Raw genomic sequence first — 20,780 nt, forward strand, 5'->3', positions numbered from 1 at the left:
ATTTTACCTCATTTCAAAAGGCACAATGGTGGGAAGGGAGGGAGCAGCATCAGTAGACAAACAAAGCTGGCCAACAAGGTTAAGATAGGTATTAAGATTTACTGAAAACTCCGCCTTCGTGTCCAGTATTTGTTTGGTGGATACATCAGAAGAGGGTTGCATAACATTAGGCAGGGAGTGGGAAGAGGGGCAGGGTTGGGGCTATGTGTATGTAAGAGAAGGGTGGGAGTGTCGGGTCATGTTGTTGATGGGAGGGTATGTGTGTATGTGTGTGTATGTATGTGTGTGTGGTGTGTGTTTAACAAGGAATATGAACCAGAAAAAGAAATGTATTTTATCCCACTGCACATTGCAAAAGTCTCACTCCAAAAAAGCTAGACTTTCTCTACCTATGGCATCAAAAGGGAGTAAAAAAAGATTGTTTGGATCACCCAGATTATAAATAAGGTTATTTGTTTTTCAAAAATCCCTATTAAAACATTAAATATCAGCTCTTCTGGGGGAGAAATACATTCATTTCAGGGCGGTCTCAGGGAAGTGACTGACCGTCCTACCAATCCGCCCCCCCCGCCCAAAAAGTATACGTGTGGGGGAAGCTAAAGGCCCAAGGTTCCCCTCAGGCTGAGCAACAACACAGCCACCCACATCCTGCTGCTGAAGATGTCCTAATGCACAATTTACAAATGTAATTGCAAGTCCATTAAATTAAATCCCATGGAAAACACACGTTATGTTCAGTTCTGCCATTCACAGCCATGGGGGGTAACAAGGAGAAGGAGAGGGCCACACTCACAGGCCTGGAGATTGGGAGGGAGGGTGTGAGGAGCGGGGGAGAGAATGGGGAGGTGAGCAGAACTTGTCCTCCTCCTGACAGCCCCAGCTTCATCAGGTGGGTATGCACGTTTTTGGTAAGAATGGGGAGGTGGAGGGAGCAGGGTTATGGCTCCCTTTTCTCTTGTCTCTCAACAAGCCTGGAGACAAGAGGGGACAGACAGCATCTTCCCTGGCCTCTGGCTCCTCCTTCAAACAGATCCTTCTGATTTCATGGGGTGTTAAGCAAGGGAGACAAGCCTGATCAGGTTGGGCCAGCCTATGGAGGGGGCCCTTCTTGCAGAGAGCTAGCCAAAGATGTCTTGGGCTGAGTGGAGGATATGGACAAAATCCAAATCAAGCTCACCCCACCCCATGCAGGTCCATATAGAGTTGGAGCACTTAAGAAAATGACCAACTAAGCACCAGGTGGTTATCTGAGACCCCCATGTTTCTGTTGGATCTGGAGTCTTCTGTGCCCAGCTGGAAATGGTCATGCACCCTACCTTCTTATCTTCTTATGGACCCTGGCCTGGGTTTTGCTCGCTGCTTTTGTCCTAGAACTAACCCAAGTCAAAGGAGCTGTTGTTTTTCCTTCCCTAATCCGAACCTGTCTTTTACTCATCGGCAGCTGTTTTCAATAGAGTAGGTGAGTCCTGGGTCAGAGTTTGCACTCACACGAGGATGGAACCCCTGGGGGAAGCTACCCCAAATCCCATTTGTCTGTCCAATTCTGGGTTGCATGCTTTGTAATTTCCAATTTAAGCTCCCACCTCCCCTCAATTCTAACCATCCCCTTGGGTTAATGCCATTGGTCTCTCCTGACCTCAGGGGAGTCAAAACATCCTTGGTATAGAGTCCAAATACCCTTTAGTTTCTTCCTTACCACTTCCCCTCCCCAATTCCTTTCTGGGAATGGCCCATCCCATAAACTGCACAGGGAGAGAACAGAAAAAACCCAAAGCAGTCCCTGGGTCCAGGGTCTGTAAACATGAGTCCTTCACTTCAGTCCAGGAGTCTGTAAGTGCCCCCCAGTTGCCAAGGCTCCATCCAGGTCCACTCCCTTGGCTTGCTTGGCTGGTACTTTCCAAATGGAGTCCTCTACAGTTTGGGGGAAGGGGGGCTGGGCAGGGGCAGGGGAACTTGTCTGCAATTCCTCTGGCTGCTGATTCTGGGAGGTGAGGACCACACTTTCTGCAGGGGGCTGCCCACCTGCTCCCCCCTCCCCATGCCCTTGCCCCAGTGGGGGAATCAGCGCCAACTAGCCCCCTTGGCTACTCCAAAGAGTCACTGTGTTCCAAGCCCAGGTCACTGACATTCGTTGTCTGTAACTCGTCAGTCTCCTCCTCCAGCTCCTCCTCCTCCTCCTCCTCCTCCTCCATTTCATCTTCCTCCTCTTCCTCCGTCCCATCCAATGAGTCTTCATGTGCTGCCATCATTGCCTGCTGCATGGCCATGGTGGCATTGTCTGAGGACAGGGACTGCAGACTGTCCAAGTTGATAGAGCCTGTGGTGGATTGGAGAAAAGGGTAAAGGTCAGCCACAGCAGCAGGGAGAAGGTCAGGAAAACGTCCATTTCATTCTACCATCATATAGATCTATACCTATATATATGCACAAATGCACTACAACAGCGACATACTTCTATAGCATTTTAAGGTTTACAAAGTGCCTTCCCCACAACAAGCCTGTAAGGTAGGTAGGGTCAGTGCTGTTATTCCCAGTTTTAAGGTGAAAAAAATTGAGGTTTGTAGAAATTGAATGAATTGCTTAGGGTCATACATTTAGTGTCAAAGCCAGCACTGGAGTCAGGTCAGGGAAATCTTCAGAACAGTAAATGTTCTTACACTATTCTATACTGCCTTCATCTTACATGCATCCTTTCAAGAGGATCATATACCATACATAGAGGTATACATGAATGCCACACGACACATACTTTGTAGCAAACACCCTGTTTCCTACAAAGAATCATCACTGTATGTTAGCAATAAAATTTCTGGATCACTGAATTATTCATTGTGTACTAGGCAATGAACAATTCTCTGTGTGCGAGTGTGTATGTCTATGAAGGGAATGATGGGCGTAACCGAGAATACAAAGCTCTTTCTGGTCCCCATTCATAAGCCAGCTGCCACACTATTTGTAGACAGCCATAGTTTGCAAAAAGTATCTTGGCCACTGAGGGTGCTCAGGAATTTCTGACCCCCAAAGTATCTTTTACTTTTGTACTGATGTTGTACACACCTGCATTCTCTCACTGGGTCCTTCCAACAAACCCATCTGACAGATTAGGAAAGTGAAGCACAGAGGCAAAGTGACTTATCTAGATACACGTGATGAGGAGACAGCAGAGTCCAGCTTTCATAACTTTGAGCCTAGCATGCTTTTCACTAAACACACTATATTCTGAGATCCCCATACCAAAATTCTCACCAGGCAGACAATTACATATTATAGTCTGTAGCATCCAACCTCTACCCCTTCTTAACCAGGGCACCCCCTCTCCCCCATGGACTCAATTGTGATCTCAGCTCCTTACCATCAGGATTTGTCCCCGGTGGCCCCCCCTGCTGCTGTAGCACACCGGCAGCAATAGAGTTGGGCCAGAATCTTTGGGTAGGCCGGTGCTGAGACTTGATCTTCTTGGCTTTGGGGGCAGGATCTGGGTTGCTGGCATCAAGCATGGGTTGCAGGATACGCCTTCGGGCATTGATGAACCTGCTCAGGGAGAGGTGAAAACACGGTTATTTAATGTGTGTGTGTGTGTGTGTGTGTTTATACACAGACAACATATACACACGTGTGAGCACAACTTAGGGTATGGAGAATGGGAGAATGACTACCAGCTCCATTAGAGGGCCAGAGGGGAATGGGAGGTAAAAGGAGAATATTATTCGAATCCAAAAAGAGACTCAGGCCCAGAGAAGTTTGGTGTTTGACGATGGAGAGCAGTGGGAATAAGACAAGGTCTCTTAAAGAGCCTAGGGTGCCACCTGATCTTTGGAACTCCAAAATGGGATCAGGGTATACCTGTTTGTTATATTTTGGTCCTGTCTGGAATCAAGACTCTGGGAATGCCTGGGCAAGGCAGAGACTAAAACAGCCTTTGGCCCCAGGCAGCCTACAATGCTGCCACAGGTCCCCTTAACCAGCTTCTGTCCACAGGTGTGGGGCTCTAAGGACCGTGACTCCAGGGCTCCATTTTCTGTGGTGAGGCCCAGCTCAGGAGATAGGGAAGGTCAACATGGCCAGGGCCTTAGGGTTCTTGGTACCATCAGCTCCAGAGAGAAATCACTTTCTTTTCTACTCATTCCCCTGTGTTTCCTGGAGGCTGCTGTATCTTTATTTAAATCCAGTATTGCTTAGGAGCAGATGGATGAACTATATGGCCTCAAGTTGTCTCTGGACCAAGAATTCTACTCTTCTTGTCTATTTCTGGTGCTGAAGGGCAGTTGAGCTAAATTTCCTCTTAGGCAGAACCCAGACAATTTATTTTCTGCTACATTTGCCCAGCAAGGGGCGCTGAGGAGCTATAGATAGATGCTTTGGAGGCTGGAATGATTTATGGCTATTTTGGGTTTCAGGGCTGGATGGAGATGATTAGGATGGCAGCAATACAGGGGCTCGAGACAGAAGGTTAGGGACTGGGCTGGGTTGGCTTAAGGTTGGGACTAGGGTTGAGGATGAGTCAGAATATTTCTGATTGCTATGGGGGAAGACCCCAACTAGTCTCTCTCTAGTTGTGCTGTTCTGCTGCCTGAGCAAGAGGTCCCTTGGCAGGTTTCATCAACTCACCAGTTATTGACTTGCAAGAGGGTGAGGTTCGTCTGGGCTGCAATCTGCCTCTTCTCATCCTCTGTAGGATAGGGATGCTGAAATGAAACATGCCGGATTGAGGAAGTGAGCACAGGCTGAAGTCTAGAATGGCAGTGTGAGCAAGCAAACATTGGCTGGTCAGGAAGGGTGACCGGTGCCACATGTGGCCAGGGAACAATGACCTAGGGATTTTACTTCCAAAGCAGGGTAGACTCTAAAGGTTGGAGGGAGTACCAGTCGTTTGAGTATGTGCCCTTTTGCATGAGATCCTATGCTGTTTGCCACTAAGTACCCACCCTGCCATCAGTGGGGTTCAGGTGATCTCTAACAAACCCTTATCCTGGTGACCTCAATGATTCAGGAACAAGTCTTTGTGGGAGAGGAAGAGTAGGGGCCTGGGACCTAGATCAGTTCAATAAAAAGCTCAATAAATGTGAGTGTTGGAGAAGAGACAAGAGAAGTACAAGATAAGGTCCCTGTTTGTGAAGAGCTTATGAACCTGGTTTTCTGGGAGACAAGTTTTACACACATGGAGCAGAAAAGAAAAGCCTATGTCACCTAACATGAGGTGCAGGCAGTAGGAAAGGAGAGAAGGGAGAGGTCGCTGTGGACTGGAGGAGTCAGAGAGATGTTCTCTGTGTCTACCATGCAGCCAGGTACCTGTAGATGCTATTGTCACAGCTGCTGAGGACCCAGAAAAGAAAGTTTTTGCCATCAAAGTCCTTGGCACTGTCAAACGGCTCAAGTGACATTAGAAAATGATATAATTTTATCAGTGGAAATGACATGAAAGAAGATACATCACCATCTGCTTTGCCACTGCACCTAAGGACCATCGGACCTTTCTGACTTGCAGCTGAAACTTTTGACGTGTTGTCTTCCTTATTGGAATGAGCTCCTTGAGATCAGGGATAGTCCTACTTTTCTATTTGTATCTCCAGTGCTCAGCACAATGCTTTGCACATAGTAAGTGATTAATAAAATTCTTCCTTTCTTCATGCCTGCCTGCTTAGAATGCAATGCCCCCTCATCTCCACTTAGTAGAATCCCAAGGTCCACCTTCTCTGACACAAGGCTTACTCTAATACCCCCAGCCACTGCTGGCCTCCTACCAGAAATTACTTTCTATTTCCTTAGCTGTATACATTTTGTTTTCTATGAATAGAATGTAAGCTCTTTGTATCCTCAACACTTAACACAGTGCCTAGCACATAGTAGGTGCTTAAAAAGTACTTGATGAATGAATGGAGGTAAGATTTAGCTGGACCTTGGGGGAATTGTAAAATTTGTATCAATCACTTCTGGATGGCAGCTATGTATCTCCTCTGGATAGCCAGGGGTCCTAGGAAATCTTCCTCAGGGAATCTATGAGGCAGAGTACATAGATAATCCCAGCCTACCCACTGTCCAGAACTAAACTGATGCCAGGTTGTTAACAGTGTGGAGAGCTCTGAAGAAAGGATATGAGATCAGCAGCCCTGTTATTGCTCTCCTCACCAGAGACAAGACAATGACACATGTTCTCTTGCCCTCAGCTTCTACCTGATGGGAACAATCAGGACTTTGTGTTGTTTAATTCACAGCTCTGACCCCAACAGCCTCACAGACTGAGATGACACTTATGATTCATACAATATTAAGGCTCTAACAAGGAAGAAATCACAGCGATGTCACAGGAGCCAATTTCTTTCTAATTGGGAAGGAGCAGCTTTAGGGCCCCAGAGGAGAAGCTTCTGGCTCTCCTGGGGAGCAGGGGAGATAGAGGCAGCTGCTGAACCCAAGCACTGAGTCCCAGGCATGGGATTTATTTGCTATGAACTGGGTCATGTTGTGAAAGAGTCAACATGATACACACTGAATGATACATACACTTTTCTGAAGATGCCGTAGCCCTCACACCAATGTGAAATGCTCCATAGAGCCCACACTCCCAGAGAACCCAGTAACTTCCCATTTCAGGGAAGTCCAATTAGCATACAACTACAAGAAACAATGAGATAGAACTAACTACTCAGGTAGTGAAAGCTGTGTTCTGTAACTTTGCTGGAGATCTATAAGGTGTCTACCTCATCATCACTGAATCATCATGTCACCAAACATTTTTTAAGTTGCTCCCTAAGCAAGGCCTAGCAAGTGCTAGGCTCTTGGAATGATGCTCTTTACATAGCAGGCATTCAACTGATGCTTGTTGAATGAATGACTGGGGATTTAGACATGGCCTGGGCACTCAAAGAACTTATAATCTAGTTAGTGAGACAGTATATACACATATTAAAATGGCAACACAAAACAGTGTATACAAAGTGCCCAGTTTGTCACAAACAGTAAGTGTGATTGGAGTTCAGAGGAGGGAGCTATCACAGAGCTATGGAACTGCTGGTCATTTTACATAGAAAATGGAGCTTCAACTGGGCTTTGAAGGCTAGGTAGTAATCACATAAGTGAAAAGAGGGTATTCCAAGCATAAGGAATGTCAAAGGCAGGAATTCCCTGTGTGTTTGGAAACTCAAAGAGAAAAATCTCTTCTACTTTTAAATGCTTTTAAAGAAAACCATTTCCGGGCCTCCCTTGCATGAATAATGCTTGGTATCTTAAGGTGGATACATGTATGCCTACATGAAAAAATAAGAAGCCTCACTGAGTCAAGAGGGCTGGACTTGCAAATACCAGGGTTCCAACCCTGCCTTTGGCATTTACTAGTTGTATGACCACAGGCAAGTCACTCAGTATCTCTCTGCCTCAGCCACCTAAGACTTATCTCTTAAGTTATAGACTGATAGTGAAACAGAATCAATTTACACAATGAAAAAAGCAGATTCTTGACCTTTTGATGCATGATATACATGCACAGATAATATTTATATATAAACACATATACATTTGTATATACATTACAGAATCACATCTTAGGGAAATGCTGTGGATATGGTTTACACAGATTTAAATAAAGCTTTTGATAAACTCTCATAGTATTCTTGTGGAAAAGATAGAGAAAAGGACCAGAGGTGAATACAATCAGATAGATTGAGCACTAGTTGGATGACCAGATTCCAGATAGTAGTTGTTACTGGTTCAATGTCACCATGGCAAGAGGGCTCCAGCCGAGCACACCAGGGAACTGTACTAACATTTCTGTCAATGACACAGACGACGGCATAGGTGGTATGCCCATCAAAGTTTTCAGGTAAGAAAATTGGGAGGAACAGCTAACACTCTAGAGCCTGAAGAGCATTGCATTGAATCTATTGAGATGAAATTCAATAGGGATAGAGATAAAGTCTTACACCAAGGGACCAAAAAAAATCAATTCCACCAATATAAGACAGGAGAGTCATAGATAGATGGCACTTGTTCAGAAGAGGATTTGGTGATTTAAGTGGACTGCTAGCTCAAGAGGAATCAGTAGTGGGACATGGCAGCCAAAAGAACTAATGTCATCTTGGGCTGCATTACGAGGGTCAGAACTTCCAGGAACAGAGAGGTGATAATCCTACTGTACTCTGCTCTATCAGACCCCATGTGGAGTACGATGCTCAGCTTAGGGCATGTTGGTTTAAGAAGGATATTGCTATGTTGAGGAGTGTCCAAAGGAAGGAAAGCAGGCTGGGCAAAGGGCCTTGATCTCATGATATATATGAAGATTAGCTAAAGGAATCTGGAATAGCTGTGTTCAGGTATTTGAAAGGCTGTCATGGAGGAGGGTTCTGACTTTGCCCCCCAAATGGCAGAACTAGGAACAATGAATGGAAGATACAAAGAGGCAAATTTAGGCTTTGATGTTCAGAAAAACTGCCTAACCACTAAAACTGCCCCAGCGTGGAAGAGTGACCTCGAGAGGTGATGAGTTCCTTCTCCTTGGAAGATTTTCAGCAGTGGCTGCACAAGCACTTAGCAGAAGTTATGGAATAAACAGGGAGTAGGCCTACAGCACAGAGCATGAGTATAGTAGCAACCTCCATCACAGTAACATGACAATACCAATGATAAGTGGCCTGGAAAGAATTAAGAGGTGACTGCACACGTGATCTGAATGTGTGCTCCTTATGTGTGACCTCCTCTACGTGTCCACCCTTTCCACCAATGTCATGTATATTTGTGGGAGAGAACAATTCCAATGGTGGAAATTTGTTGCCACTTTTTTCCTATGCCATTTCATTAAGTGACTTTGCTTTGGACTAACTGGGTCTTCTAGCTACTAATGAAAAACACATTGGTAAGGGCCCATGAATTCTGGTTTTAAGGATGCACAGATTCCTTGAAACTGAGGGGCTGTTACCTGAGTGACTTGCCTTGCAAGGTGCCCCAAAGCATTATATGATTAAATACTTAGAAGCTGTCAAAGAAGAACATAGCCAGAAATGTGTTTCATCACATTTTCCTTCACATTTCCGGTACTATGTGAGCAGCATGGGGTGGAAAAATATTGATAGAGAAGCTGGGCAGACATTCCCAGTGTTGCAAGACATCCAAAACAATCTAGCTTGATTCTTGAGACAAAGTCAAAATAGCTCTTGGCCCTTGGACAGCCCTAGAACTGGGGTGAGAAGGTTTTAGGACCAAGGAAGGGAGGAAAATTCAAACACTTCAACTCTGTTTTTTGAAGAACTTTTTTTATTGCCCTTGTTTTGGTGCTAGTGGGGTTAAGACACAGAGGGAAGCTTTCAGGATGGAAAGAATCTTTTCAGCTTAGAATAGAAGAATTGATTAAATTAGAGAAATACAGACACCTCAAGCTGTCATGATTTAAGGAGTCATCTAATTCCGGAAATTCACTTCTGTCTTCCTGACTCTGTGTATGATGGCCCCTACCTTTCCCAGACATCTGTGTATTCTATTCTTAAAAGTCTGGTAGGGGGACCCTGATTCTAGCAGTGGCCTCAAATGCTAAAAGTTAGTCTGCTCCATCATGTGCACCTCCAGGCTCCCTATGACCAACATCTTGTTCAAGGACGTCTTCAAAGGGAAGAACATTTACACTGAAGGCAACGAGTTTGCCTGAATGTCCGTCGTCCTATGATGGTGAATCCTTCAAGTGGACCTCTTCTTAGAAGTTAATGTCCAGATATATCCCATGGACTTTGGTGACAAGTTTTGGTTGGTGATAGCTAGTGTCTTATATAAAAATGATACTCTAGAATAGATGATGGGGGGTACAATCTCACAGATGATCAGCTATCCAGGGCTGACCAATTTGAGTATGTGATGATTGGCAAAGTACAAAGAATGAAGGAAGCTCCAGTTGAGCCACACCACGGCCCTCTGTCTCATCGTGGGGGATGCTGCCTATGCAACTCCAAGGAGATGTTAACAAACTGCATGGTTTTGAAGTGGACTCCAGAGCTTACTAACTGATGAAGAAATTGGCCTTCAAAACCTCATATGCAGCCAGTCTTAATACAGGTCAAATTTTAGCTATCTACATGGAGAGTAAGCTGTCCCCATTTCTGTTTCAAATTCCTTTCTGGTTTGTTCTGTTGAAGGCATCCCTATCAACTAAGCCTTACTCAAGCCTGAATAGTGCCTGCTCTTCTGAGTGCACTGTTCAACTTGTAGGGAAGGTGTCTACTCCTTGGCAGAAGTGATTCTTCACTCATCTTAAGGACTTAGAGTCTCTCTTGGCTGGTTTGAACACAATGAAAAAAACTAGCTATGCACCCCAATTTGAAAAGGGATTGGAAGAGTTCAAGATAAGCTTGAAGGTGCTTTGTATAATTTTTAAATGAAATGTTGCTTGTTTTGGTAGGAAAAAAATTAAAATTTGAAAAGTTTCATTATTGATTATTGTCCTTTAAAATCTCTCTGTGTGTGTGTGTCTGTCTGTCTGTCAACGATTATTATTAGGAAATTCGTTTTTAGCATCTAACCTAAAGTCTTCTTGCTGCACCCTCAGTCCCTTACAAAGTGACCTTCAGTCACTTACAAAGGCAACTACTTCATTATAATATATCTTTATTCCACTCATCTACCTCCCTTCTCCCCGCCATTTTCCCTTCTTTTACCTTGCACTTCCAAGTCATCTCTTACTCATGATGAAACAAGGTTAAATTTGTCTTTGTCTCTTCCATCTTTCCTTTCAATGACTTCATGCTGCTCAGAGAGGAAAACTTTCCAGGGGAAATGGGCAATTTGTGCTTTTTGCATTTTTCTGAAGTGGAGTACGAATAGTGAGGGGTCTGAGGCCCTGGAAGCTCTATGCATCATAGGATGCTATGTAGGGGAGGAGGGAAAAGGAGAAAGGATTTTCCCAAATCACTCTGCAGAAGTTTTCCAGTGCTGGTGGGTCTACTTTTCATTGTTTAAAGTCTTAGTTTTTCCTTGAAAGAAATAAAAAATAAAATTCTCTTATAAGAAGCTAGAAGACCTGGCTAACTAGCAATCCCTGATAGGCAGCCATTGGTCCCACCTCCAAAACAAAGAAAAGAAAATCATGTCTCCTTCCTTGGGCACTCACCAGGGGTTAATGTGCCAGCGTCCAATAAGCAAAAGTGTCAAGCAGATAACTTGTGGGCTGCATGTGGCCCACAATACTCCTGAGTACATACAATTGGAACCAGATTAAAATGTAACTGGGAAATATTTAACAAAATAAATAAAAATGCAATAAAGCATAGATAATATTAATATGTGGTTTTCCAAGTCACTATGTGACCTGCAGGAATCCTTATGTATGGTTTAGTGGCTTCTGTTTCTATGTGAGTTTGACACCACTGCCATAAGCCATTATATTATACTCTACAAAGACTATTACTCTGTAAAGAGACTGACTTCTTTGATCTACATTATTCTTTTCCTCCTTCAAGGTCAGAGAGCAGATTTTTTACCATTCTTCATAAAATCTTTAAACTGAAGTACAGGAAGTGACTTTTCCACCTTACTGAGATATTAGTCCACTCAAGCCACAGAATCATAAAATCAGAGTTGGAAGGGATCTGAGAGATCATTGGGATATAGTTCAATGAGTAACCAAGCAACAACCCCTCTTCAGCATCCTCAACAACATTCTCCTCTAGCCTCAGCTTATGGACTTTTTGAATCTGAAAAATGTGGGGGTTGAAAATGATATTTAAAGTTTCTTCCAGCTCTAAATCCTGTGACACATACTAAACTTGAAAATCATTGGGCTATTCTTGAATAGATAAATGGACAAAGGATATGAATAGGCAGTTCTCAAAAGACAAAATCCAAGCTAGCAAAAGCCATATAAAAAACGGCTTCAAATCATTAATGATTAGAGAAATGCAAATTAAAACAACTCTGAGGTTCCACTTCACACCCATCTAATTGGCAGAGATGACAAAAATGTAGAATGGCTATTGTTGGGGGGATTTACAGGAAAACGAACACATTAATGTACAGTTGGTGGAGCTTTGAATTTGTACAGGTATTCTGGAAACCAATTTGGAACTATGCCCCATAAGTCATAAAACTGTGCAATACCAAATGACATACTCCAAAGAGAGCAAAGAGAGAGGAAAAGCATCCATATGTACAAAAACATTTTTATCAGCTCTTGTTAGAGCAAAGAACTTAAAACTAGTTGAGGTATGTGAAAGTAATGGAATACGATTGTGCTACAAGAAATGACAAAAAGGGATAGTATTAGGGAAACCTAGGAAGAATTTCATGCACAGTAAAGCAAGTAGAACCAGGAAAATGATTTATACAATAATAACAATGCTGTAAAGACAAACGACTTCGAAAGACTTAAGAACTCTGACCAAAGCAATGTCCAACCATAATTCCAGAGGACTGAGGATGAAGCAGTCTTGCTGCCTCCTGACAAAGATGTGATGGGTTTGGATAAGGGTCTTTATTTTACTTGACTGTGCATATCGGTTACAACATTTTTTCTTTTTCCAATGAGGATTGGGGAAAAGTGGGAGGGTGAGGGGAATCAGCAAAAGAAAAGAAAGTCATTGAAGCATTTTTTTTTTAAATGCACAGAAGAGAACAGAAGGAAATACAGACAAGCAGGAAAACTTTGTAAACTACAAGTTGAACTGATTACAGTTAAAAGGAAAAGGAAGCTGTATGAAATAGAAATTCACAGCTTCATATGCAATTTTCCTTTTCTATTTTTCATATGGACATGCTCCTTTCTTTGTCATTTAGGATCATAATAAGAAAAAGGAAATTTTTAAAAAGAAAAAACAAAACAAAACAGTCACTGGACTCTGGAGTAGGTCTATAGACTTGTAAAATATTTGTACCTCTTATAAGCTACACTTTATTCTCTGATAGATGGTGATGGCCTTCATGTACCTTTGCTCCCTCCACCCCCACCTTACATACAAATATATTCCATTTTTCAAATGGAATTCATTTCCCTAACACCCTGGGATCCCTCAGTCTCCTGTGCAAATATACCAGGGACATTTTCTTCCAGCTCCTGTCACAGACTCTGTAGACTAATGGCCTCTCTCAGATGCTACTGTGTGGCTCATAAATCTTGATCTGTCCATTTTTCAAACTGAGTCTTCAAGGTCTGCAGCCTTCTCCCCACCCCCTACTCCCCCTTTTAGGCTTTCACATGGCCTGGAATGTAGTCTAGTAGTTGCTAGGTTAGGACCCAAAACTAGAGTTCTCATCTCAGTTCCAACAGTGCTGCTGTATAGCTTTGGAAAGAATTAAATTTCATATCTGAAATGGAATGGAGGAAAAATGTGCCTCTTTCCCTAGAGGATTTTTGAGAGAGAGAGACAGAGAGAGAGAGAGAGAGAGAGGGAGAGAGAGACAGAGAGACAGAGACAGAGAGAGAGGGAGAGAGAGAGACTGAGAGACAGAGACAGAAAGACCTTGCATTGTCTATCTTTTAGAGGTCAAAGAGCATTTTCCAGATATCAGTTGAACATTTGGATGAATAAAAGCCAGTTTTGCCCTCTGGGATAAAAGAGAATACATCTAATTCCTTTTTCACTTCTTCAAATATTTGAAGACAGAGATCATGTCACATTGGTATTCTATTCTCCAGACTAAACATCACAATTTCCTTCAATCTTTCCGCATAGGATACAGTGTCTAGACCCCTGACTGTCCTAGTCATACTCTTCTGAACATTATTACAGCCTCCTTTTAAAATGCAGTTCGCAGAACTGGACACAATACTACAGATGTTGTTTGACAAACCATACAGTATTGTAGATGTTGTCTTATAAGAACAGCTAGGCAGATTAAGCCAGATTATTTCTCATTTATCTGAATTCCTAGAACACATTATTTGTACCATGTCAGTTAGCACTTAATTATACACTGTCATTTATTGACCTCTCATTGTCTCACATGTTTATGTTTTTTCTCCTCAATTAAACTGTAAGCTCTCTGAGGGCAGGGTGCATATCTATTAAACAGGTACTCTCCTGAAGAAGCTCATTTAGCAAGTCATTTGTTTGGTACACAGATCTTATCTTCCTAAAGAAACAGTTTAAAATGATGGTTAAATTCCACTCCTAGCCAAAATGAACTATTTGCTTTTATTAAACTCAAGTACTAAGAGTATAGGCCTCAGTTTTGAGTTTGGGGACTACGGAATGCAGGAGGCATTCAACCCATCGGTTGAAAGAAATGTTTTTCCCTTCCTTCGCCAGAAGCAAGGCCATTAGCCCAGGTCAAATTTTGGAAATCGACTGTCTTCAGGATCTTTCTATCTCCTTTTCTGAACTTCTTTCCCTGTCATGGTGCCCCCCCCCACACGTCCATATAGGAATAAATATGCATAAAATATATGAATATATGAAAATCAGATACTGTCTGTGCTCTTTATCTTCTCATAGTCCTAATACTTCCAAGTACATATAGTACTTGAAAAATATTTGTTAATTAATTTATAATCCTTGTCCAATGAAATGTGTCAGAGCTGAAGTAAATACCAGGATATACTCAACATCCATTTGACATTGGGTTATATTAGAGAAGTGTGAAATATTATAAATGAATAATGGTATACAGGCAGGGGTATATACAACTTTACACTGATTGGAGAGAACAACTGTCAAATTTTCAGTGTGGGCATTTACACCTAGGAAATCAGATAATGATATAAATTAGGGTTTGATTTATTGTTTTATGATGGTCTAGACTTAAGAAAGTGATAGAAAAAATGTGAACAATGCAGATTAAGCTTAAAGAGTGTGGTGTATACACTTTCCCCCCAAAGAGTAGGTTGTTAAACACTTACCAGCAGCTCACCCTTGGATATAAGAAAAAAGGGCAGCCTAGAAAGGACAACACCTGAGTTGCCATTATGGTGTGGAGTGTGCAAGAATGAGATTCACAGGCATGCAACAAGGTCTATCCCTGTGGCAGCAGTCCAAGTTACAGTAAGCAGTTGTTAGAACTAGATAGGCTGAAGGTAGTACTGCCAAATAAAAATTCACATACATATAATCTGTTCCTATAATTTACTTGTTTGTGCCAATCCCTGCACCCCCCCCAACACATACCACCATCATTAAGGCAAAGTAGTGAACTTTCACATAAACTCTTCAAGGTATATGTTACTCTTCTGTGGATTCCCCCCCCCCCCAAAGACTGTTATAAATAGTCATCGAATCTGATTTCTCAGAGTGGGAGAAAAATAATGGGGGGAAACGATGGCCAGATATGGAAGAGATCCTGTCCTCCCCATCTCTCACGGTATAGTCCTTCTTCCTTAGTTCATACTTATATAATGCTCCAGAGTTTTCAAAAATTGTACTTTACATTAACCCTTAATGTAACTTTACATTAAGGAAACTGAGGCTCAGAGAGGTTAACTGTCAAACCAGACTACCTATTTTTAATGATTCATATAGGTGTAAATGATACTATCAAAAAGAACCTAGAAAGCATTTCTAAATATGATAAAGCATTGGGAAAGAAACTGAGAACTTGAAACTTGTAGGGAGTGCTTTCGTCAGATGCTCACTAGCTGTGTGACCCTAAGCAAATCACTTAACCCTGTTTACTTCAATTTCTCTCCTGTAAAGTAAGCTGGGGAAGGAAATGGCAAACCACTCCAGTATCTTTGCCAAGAAAACCCCAAATGGGGTCATGAAGAGTCGGACATGACTGGAATGACTGAACAACAAACTGTTTTCCTCACTGATTCCCACAGAAGACAATGGAATTAAAAAGCAGATTAGGGAAATGAACAACTGATTAAGAAGATGGTATCTGAAAATGGGATTTGGCTTTCTGGATTATGGCTAAACTATAGAAATGACAGGTTCCTTAAGCCAGGATGGAATGTACTTAAGAGCTCATAAGAATGTATTTGTCAGGATTCTTGAGAATCTAATAAAAAACTGGAAAGGAAGACAGAGGAAAAAGGGGAGGGGTGGAAGAAAGAGAGAAAGAGAAAGAGAGAGAGGGAAGGAAGGAAAAAGGGGGAGAGAGGGAGGAAGAAAGAGAGAGAGAGAGGGAGACAGAGACAGAGGCAGAGAGAGAGAGGGAGGGAAAGAGAGAGAGAGAGAGAGAGAAATATTCACCATTCCATATACCATAATGAATAGCTACAATTACAATGTTGGAAGGAGAATAGTATTGAGATAGCTCTCGGGAAACAAAAAATCCAAGGAAGGAGCCAGTAACTCATTAGACCCATGGTCTAAGATGCCTTTATAAAAACTGACAGAGTATGACTAACAAGTAAGATAAATCAGAGATCCTAATGCAGGCAGGCAAATTTGACCTCAGTGGTATCACTGAGACTTTAACAGTATGATACCCAAATTAGGATATAGCTCAGGAAGATTATACTCTACTCAAAAGAATAAGGATAGGCAAAATCAGGGGCACTAGGGTAGCCCTGCATTTTAAGATTGACTTATAGGTTCACAGGAGGTAAACTGACAATTTCAATTATATAACATTAAAAAGTTTTCCCACAATAAAACCAACATAGCTAAAATTAGAAGAGAAGCAGGAAAAGGGGGAAAACCTTTGTAGCAGGTTTCTCTGATAATGGTCTTATTCCTAAGAGGAACTGAATCAAATGTAAAAGAATAAGAACCATTCCCCAATTGATAAATAGTCAAAGGATATGAATAGGCAGTTTTCAGAGGAAGAAATCCGAGTTACTAATAATCATATGAAAACAATGCTCTAAGTCAATAATAATTAGAGAAATACAAATTAAAACAGAGGTACCACATGACATCCATCAAATTGTAAAGTTGAGAAAAAAGGAAAATGACAAATGCTGGAGGGGCTGTGTACTTTAAGGCACTATTGGTAGAGCTATGAACTGATCCAATTATTGTGGAAAGCAATTTGGTACTACATCCCCAGAGCTATTATACTTGGCATAATCTTTAACTTCAGCAAAACTGTTACTAGGTCTATACTCCCAAAAGAACAAAGAAAAAGGAAAAGGAATTGCTTGTACAAAAATATTTACAGCAGCTCTTTTTGTGGTGGCAAAGAATTAGAAACTAGGACAGGGGTTACAAATAAATTGGGGAATGGTTAAACCAGTTATGACATAAGAATGCAATGGAATATTATTGTACTAGAAGACATGATGAAGGGAATGGTTTCAGAAAAACTTGGGAAGACTTGTATGAACTGATACAAAGTAAAGTGAGCAGAACTAGAATAATTTATATAATAACAACAATATTATAAAGACAATCAACTTTGAAAGACTTAGCAACTCTGATCAACACAATGACTAACCACAGTTCCGGAAAAGTAATGATAAAACATGTTTTCTATTTCCAGATAGAGAACTGATAGACTCAATTGAAGCATATTTTCATCTATTTTTTCTTTCCTTCTTTTTGAGATACCTAATGTAGGAATTTGTTTTGCATGACTATACATATTTTGTAATGAGTTTTTTGTTTTTCTTCCCTTCGCAACAGGTGATAGAAGGGAAGGATGTGGACAAAGAATTTGGAAATAAAAATAAAATAAAATTGAATTAAAGGAGAAAAAACACATTGCTTTAAGGAAATACAGGAGTCAGAATAAGGAAATATTGTGGAGAGCTTTTTGGTAAAGGTAGTGGAGGTAGAAATGATATTATCATTGACTATAGGCCAACTGGATACAAAGAGGAAATAGATGAGAAGTTCAGAGAACATCTCAAATTTGGCACAGAAGCATGATATTATAGAGACAGGGGACATCAATTATCCAGATAATGTGCTAGAGACTTCTCTCTGTAAAAAGCACAGCAACTAAGTATTTCTTAGCTTAGCCCCTTAAGTACAATTTAATTCTTCAAAAAGGATGAGCCAACAAAACAGAAAGATGAACAAGGGGAAATTCTATCCTGGTTAACATTCTCACCAATAAGAAGGGACTGATGGAAGGTGTAGAGGTAATAGAAACTTTGGTGGTTAAGTGACCACTTAATAGTCCAATTTACAATTTATGATAAAGTAGGAAATAATTTGATCTGCACTCTAAATTTGAGGAAAGCAGATTTCAGAAGGTTCAGAGAAAAGATCATTAATGATACCATGGCCTAAAATTCCACACAGGATTTAAGGTTAGGGAAGGGATGGGAAGGTCTCAAGAATGAAACTCTGAAAACACAACAAAGGAGCAATTCTGATGTGGAGAAAAAGAAGAAGCTGTTGAAAGAGGTTAATATAGATACATAGGGGACCAACCTGGAATTTTAAAAAATTCTTAGTTTGAGAACTCCTTCTACCAAATTGTTTATTTATAATGGAAAAAAATGATTCCTAAGGAGTCTCTTGAGGCACACAGCGCATGCCCAAGGTCACATAGTGTCAGCGATGGGATTTGAACCTCAACTTACTTCATTCTAAGTCAAGAGTTAAGTACATCAAGTACAACATGCTGCTTATATAATTAAAGAAGCAAAGTGCAAATTATATGTCAAACAATATGTACTCAAGTATCTAACGCTTTTGGTTAACTACTTTGAACCCTTAAAGAATCTCAGAATATCAGAACCGGAGGGAACCTCTGAGGGGATGTAAACTAATCCTATCATGATAAGAAAACTTCCCTGACGCAGGCGTATTTGTTAAGTGGTCATCCAATCTCTAGTAAAATGGGACTCCTACTACATTCCAAGGAAGCCCATTCCACATGTGGATAGCTCTAATTATTAGGAAGTTTTTCTGTGCATTGTATTGACATCTGCCTCCCCACAACTTCTAACCGCTGTTCAGAGTCCTGCTCTCTAAGGCAAAGCAGGACAAATCTAATTCTCTTTCCCATAACAGCCATTAACATACAACTATCAAGCCCCTCTTAAGCCTTGGTCCAGCCCAAAGACCCTCAGTTTCTTCACCTGATCCATATATGGCTTGGTCTTCGGTTCCCTCACCATCTGGACCTACATTCCATGTTGTCAACATTCTTCCTAAAACACGTCACCCGGAGCTTAGTACAGTGATCCAGCTGAGGTTTGACCAAGGAAGACTATAGCAGGATGATCACTACAAACCTTGATATAGACAGTATGACTTTACTGACACAGCCTGATACTTCCCTATCTGTATCCAGCCCAGGGGCTTGTCTTTTCTAGTCTCAAAGTTCCTTCGGGGCAGATTTCTGGGCCTCCCTGGAATATCAAGGCCCTTAACAAGAGGATGACAAACTAGGGGCCAAGTTAATAATGAACATTAAGTGTTTACCACGTGCTGAGCACCATGCTGACTGCTGAGGACACAAAGAGAGGTGGAAACAGTCCCTTTTCTTTAGGAGTCCACACTAATGTGTGGAAACAGGCAAATGGTATTGATATATGAACAAGATACATATAGGATAACTTGGAGGTAATCTCAGGAGAAAGGCACTAGCGTTAAGTGGGATTTGAAAAGGGGTGAGGAGAGGGGATTCAGTTACAGAAGCCCTCTTTACCTGAGTAGTCACTGAGGTAGACACTTCCTAGGAAAATCTCTCCTCCACTCCCTTAACTACTTATTCCAATGCTTGAAATAAAAACCAGGTTATCCTAAGCACAAAAAGCAGCCTGTACTTTATTCTTCCTTACTATCCAAAAGTACTTCATAATATTTAATTCTTAGACCCCCGTAATGCAATTCCTCTTTGCTACTTGGAAGGGCTGATCTTTGTTTACAGTGGAGGAGGTGGTACAGTCTATTTATTGAGGTGATTAGATAAATCTTAAATAAATAGTTCCTCTCTGTAGTATATTACAAATATCATCTCACTTTATCCTCACAACAATCATGAGAGGTAGGTGCTTTTATTATCCCTGTTTTTATAGATAAGGAAACCGAGATAGACAGTGGTTAAAGTGACTTGCCCAGGTCACAGAGTTAGGAAGTATCTGAGGCTGGATTTGAACTCAGGACTTCTTGACTTCTAGTCCAGAGCTTTATCCACTGCGTCATTTTGATGCCTTTAAGAGGATGTTTTAACTACTTTTTTTTTTGGGGGGGGGGGGAGAAGATGCCTAGTTAACTGACAAATTCCATAGTCATGGGGATAGAAGACCAAAAATCCACCACATCATCAGGAAACTTACTGACTGAGCGGGAAAAAAGAACTGTTTCTAAGGGCTTGATTCAACCAACTTAGAGGGTCCAGTCTTAAAATCAACTTGAGGGTGTTCTGATAAAGATGTCATTCTTTTATTTGTTTGTTTATGTATATATGCGAGGCAATTGAGGTTAAGTGACTTGCCCAGGGTCACACAGCTAGTAAGTGTCATGTATTTGAGGCCAGATTTGAACTCAGATCCTCCTGACTGCAGGGCAGGCGCTCTATCCACTGTGCCACCTAGCTGCCCCATGAAAATGTCATTCTTGTCCAGGGACCAGGTGGAGTCTAGATGCTCCAGTCTAGAGGGAATATGAATAAGTCAAATAGGCGAAGGTCACCAACCTAGACTCACCAGCTTAGAGGCCAAGTGCCAAACAGTTTGGAATTATGTAGCTTGATTTCCAATTACTTTTCCCTAATGTACTATTTCTCAACTTGTGCACTATTCTTTTCCCTTAGAAACAAACTCTGAAAAAAATATATTTATGTGGTCTAGAGTCTGTGGAAGCAGGAAGAGAAGGAAAAGAGGAAAAAGATGCCCAATTAGGCAGTGTGTGTGTGTGTGTGTGTGTGAGTGAGACGTCAAGAGAAGTCAAACTCATGAAGTGTAGGGACTGCTTGATTTTTTCTTATATCCCCAGCACCTAAGAAGGTAAGGAAAAGTAGGTACTTAATACATC

The 20,780-nt window shown here is 41.6% G+C and overlaps 1 protein-coding gene and 1 pseudogene across 1 annotated transcript in view; one reads left to right on the forward strand and one right to left on the reverse strand.

Annotated features, from left to right (window-relative positions):
- Positions 1–79: 79 nt before the first annotated feature.
- PKNOX2 (PBX/knotted 1 homeobox 2) overlaps positions 80–20,780 on the reverse strand; it is a 347,095-nt gene continuing 326,394 nt past the window's right edge. The window contains exons 11-13 of the mRNA XM_027835120.1: positions 4,609–4,685; positions 3,353–3,531; positions 80–2,317 (exon numbers count right to left, since the gene is read on the reverse strand). Coding sequence (XP_027690921.1) covers positions 2,085–2,317; positions 3,353–3,531; positions 4,609–4,685 — 489 coding nt within the window. The 3' untranslated portion in view covers positions 80–2,084. The remainder of the gene's footprint in view (positions 2,318–3,352; positions 3,532–4,608; positions 4,686–20,780) is intronic.
- On the forward strand, positions 9,557–10,211 carry LOC114054401 (annotated as a pseudogene).

This window comes from Vombatus ursinus, unplaced genomic scaffold (genome assembly GCF_900497805.2).
Source record: "Vombatus ursinus unplaced genomic scaffold, bare-nosed wombat genome assembly UNPS02014813.1, whole genome shotgun sequence".
In the NCBI taxonomy this organism is placed as follows: domain Eukaryota; kingdom Metazoa; phylum Chordata; class Mammalia; order Diprotodontia; family Vombatidae; genus Vombatus; species Vombatus ursinus.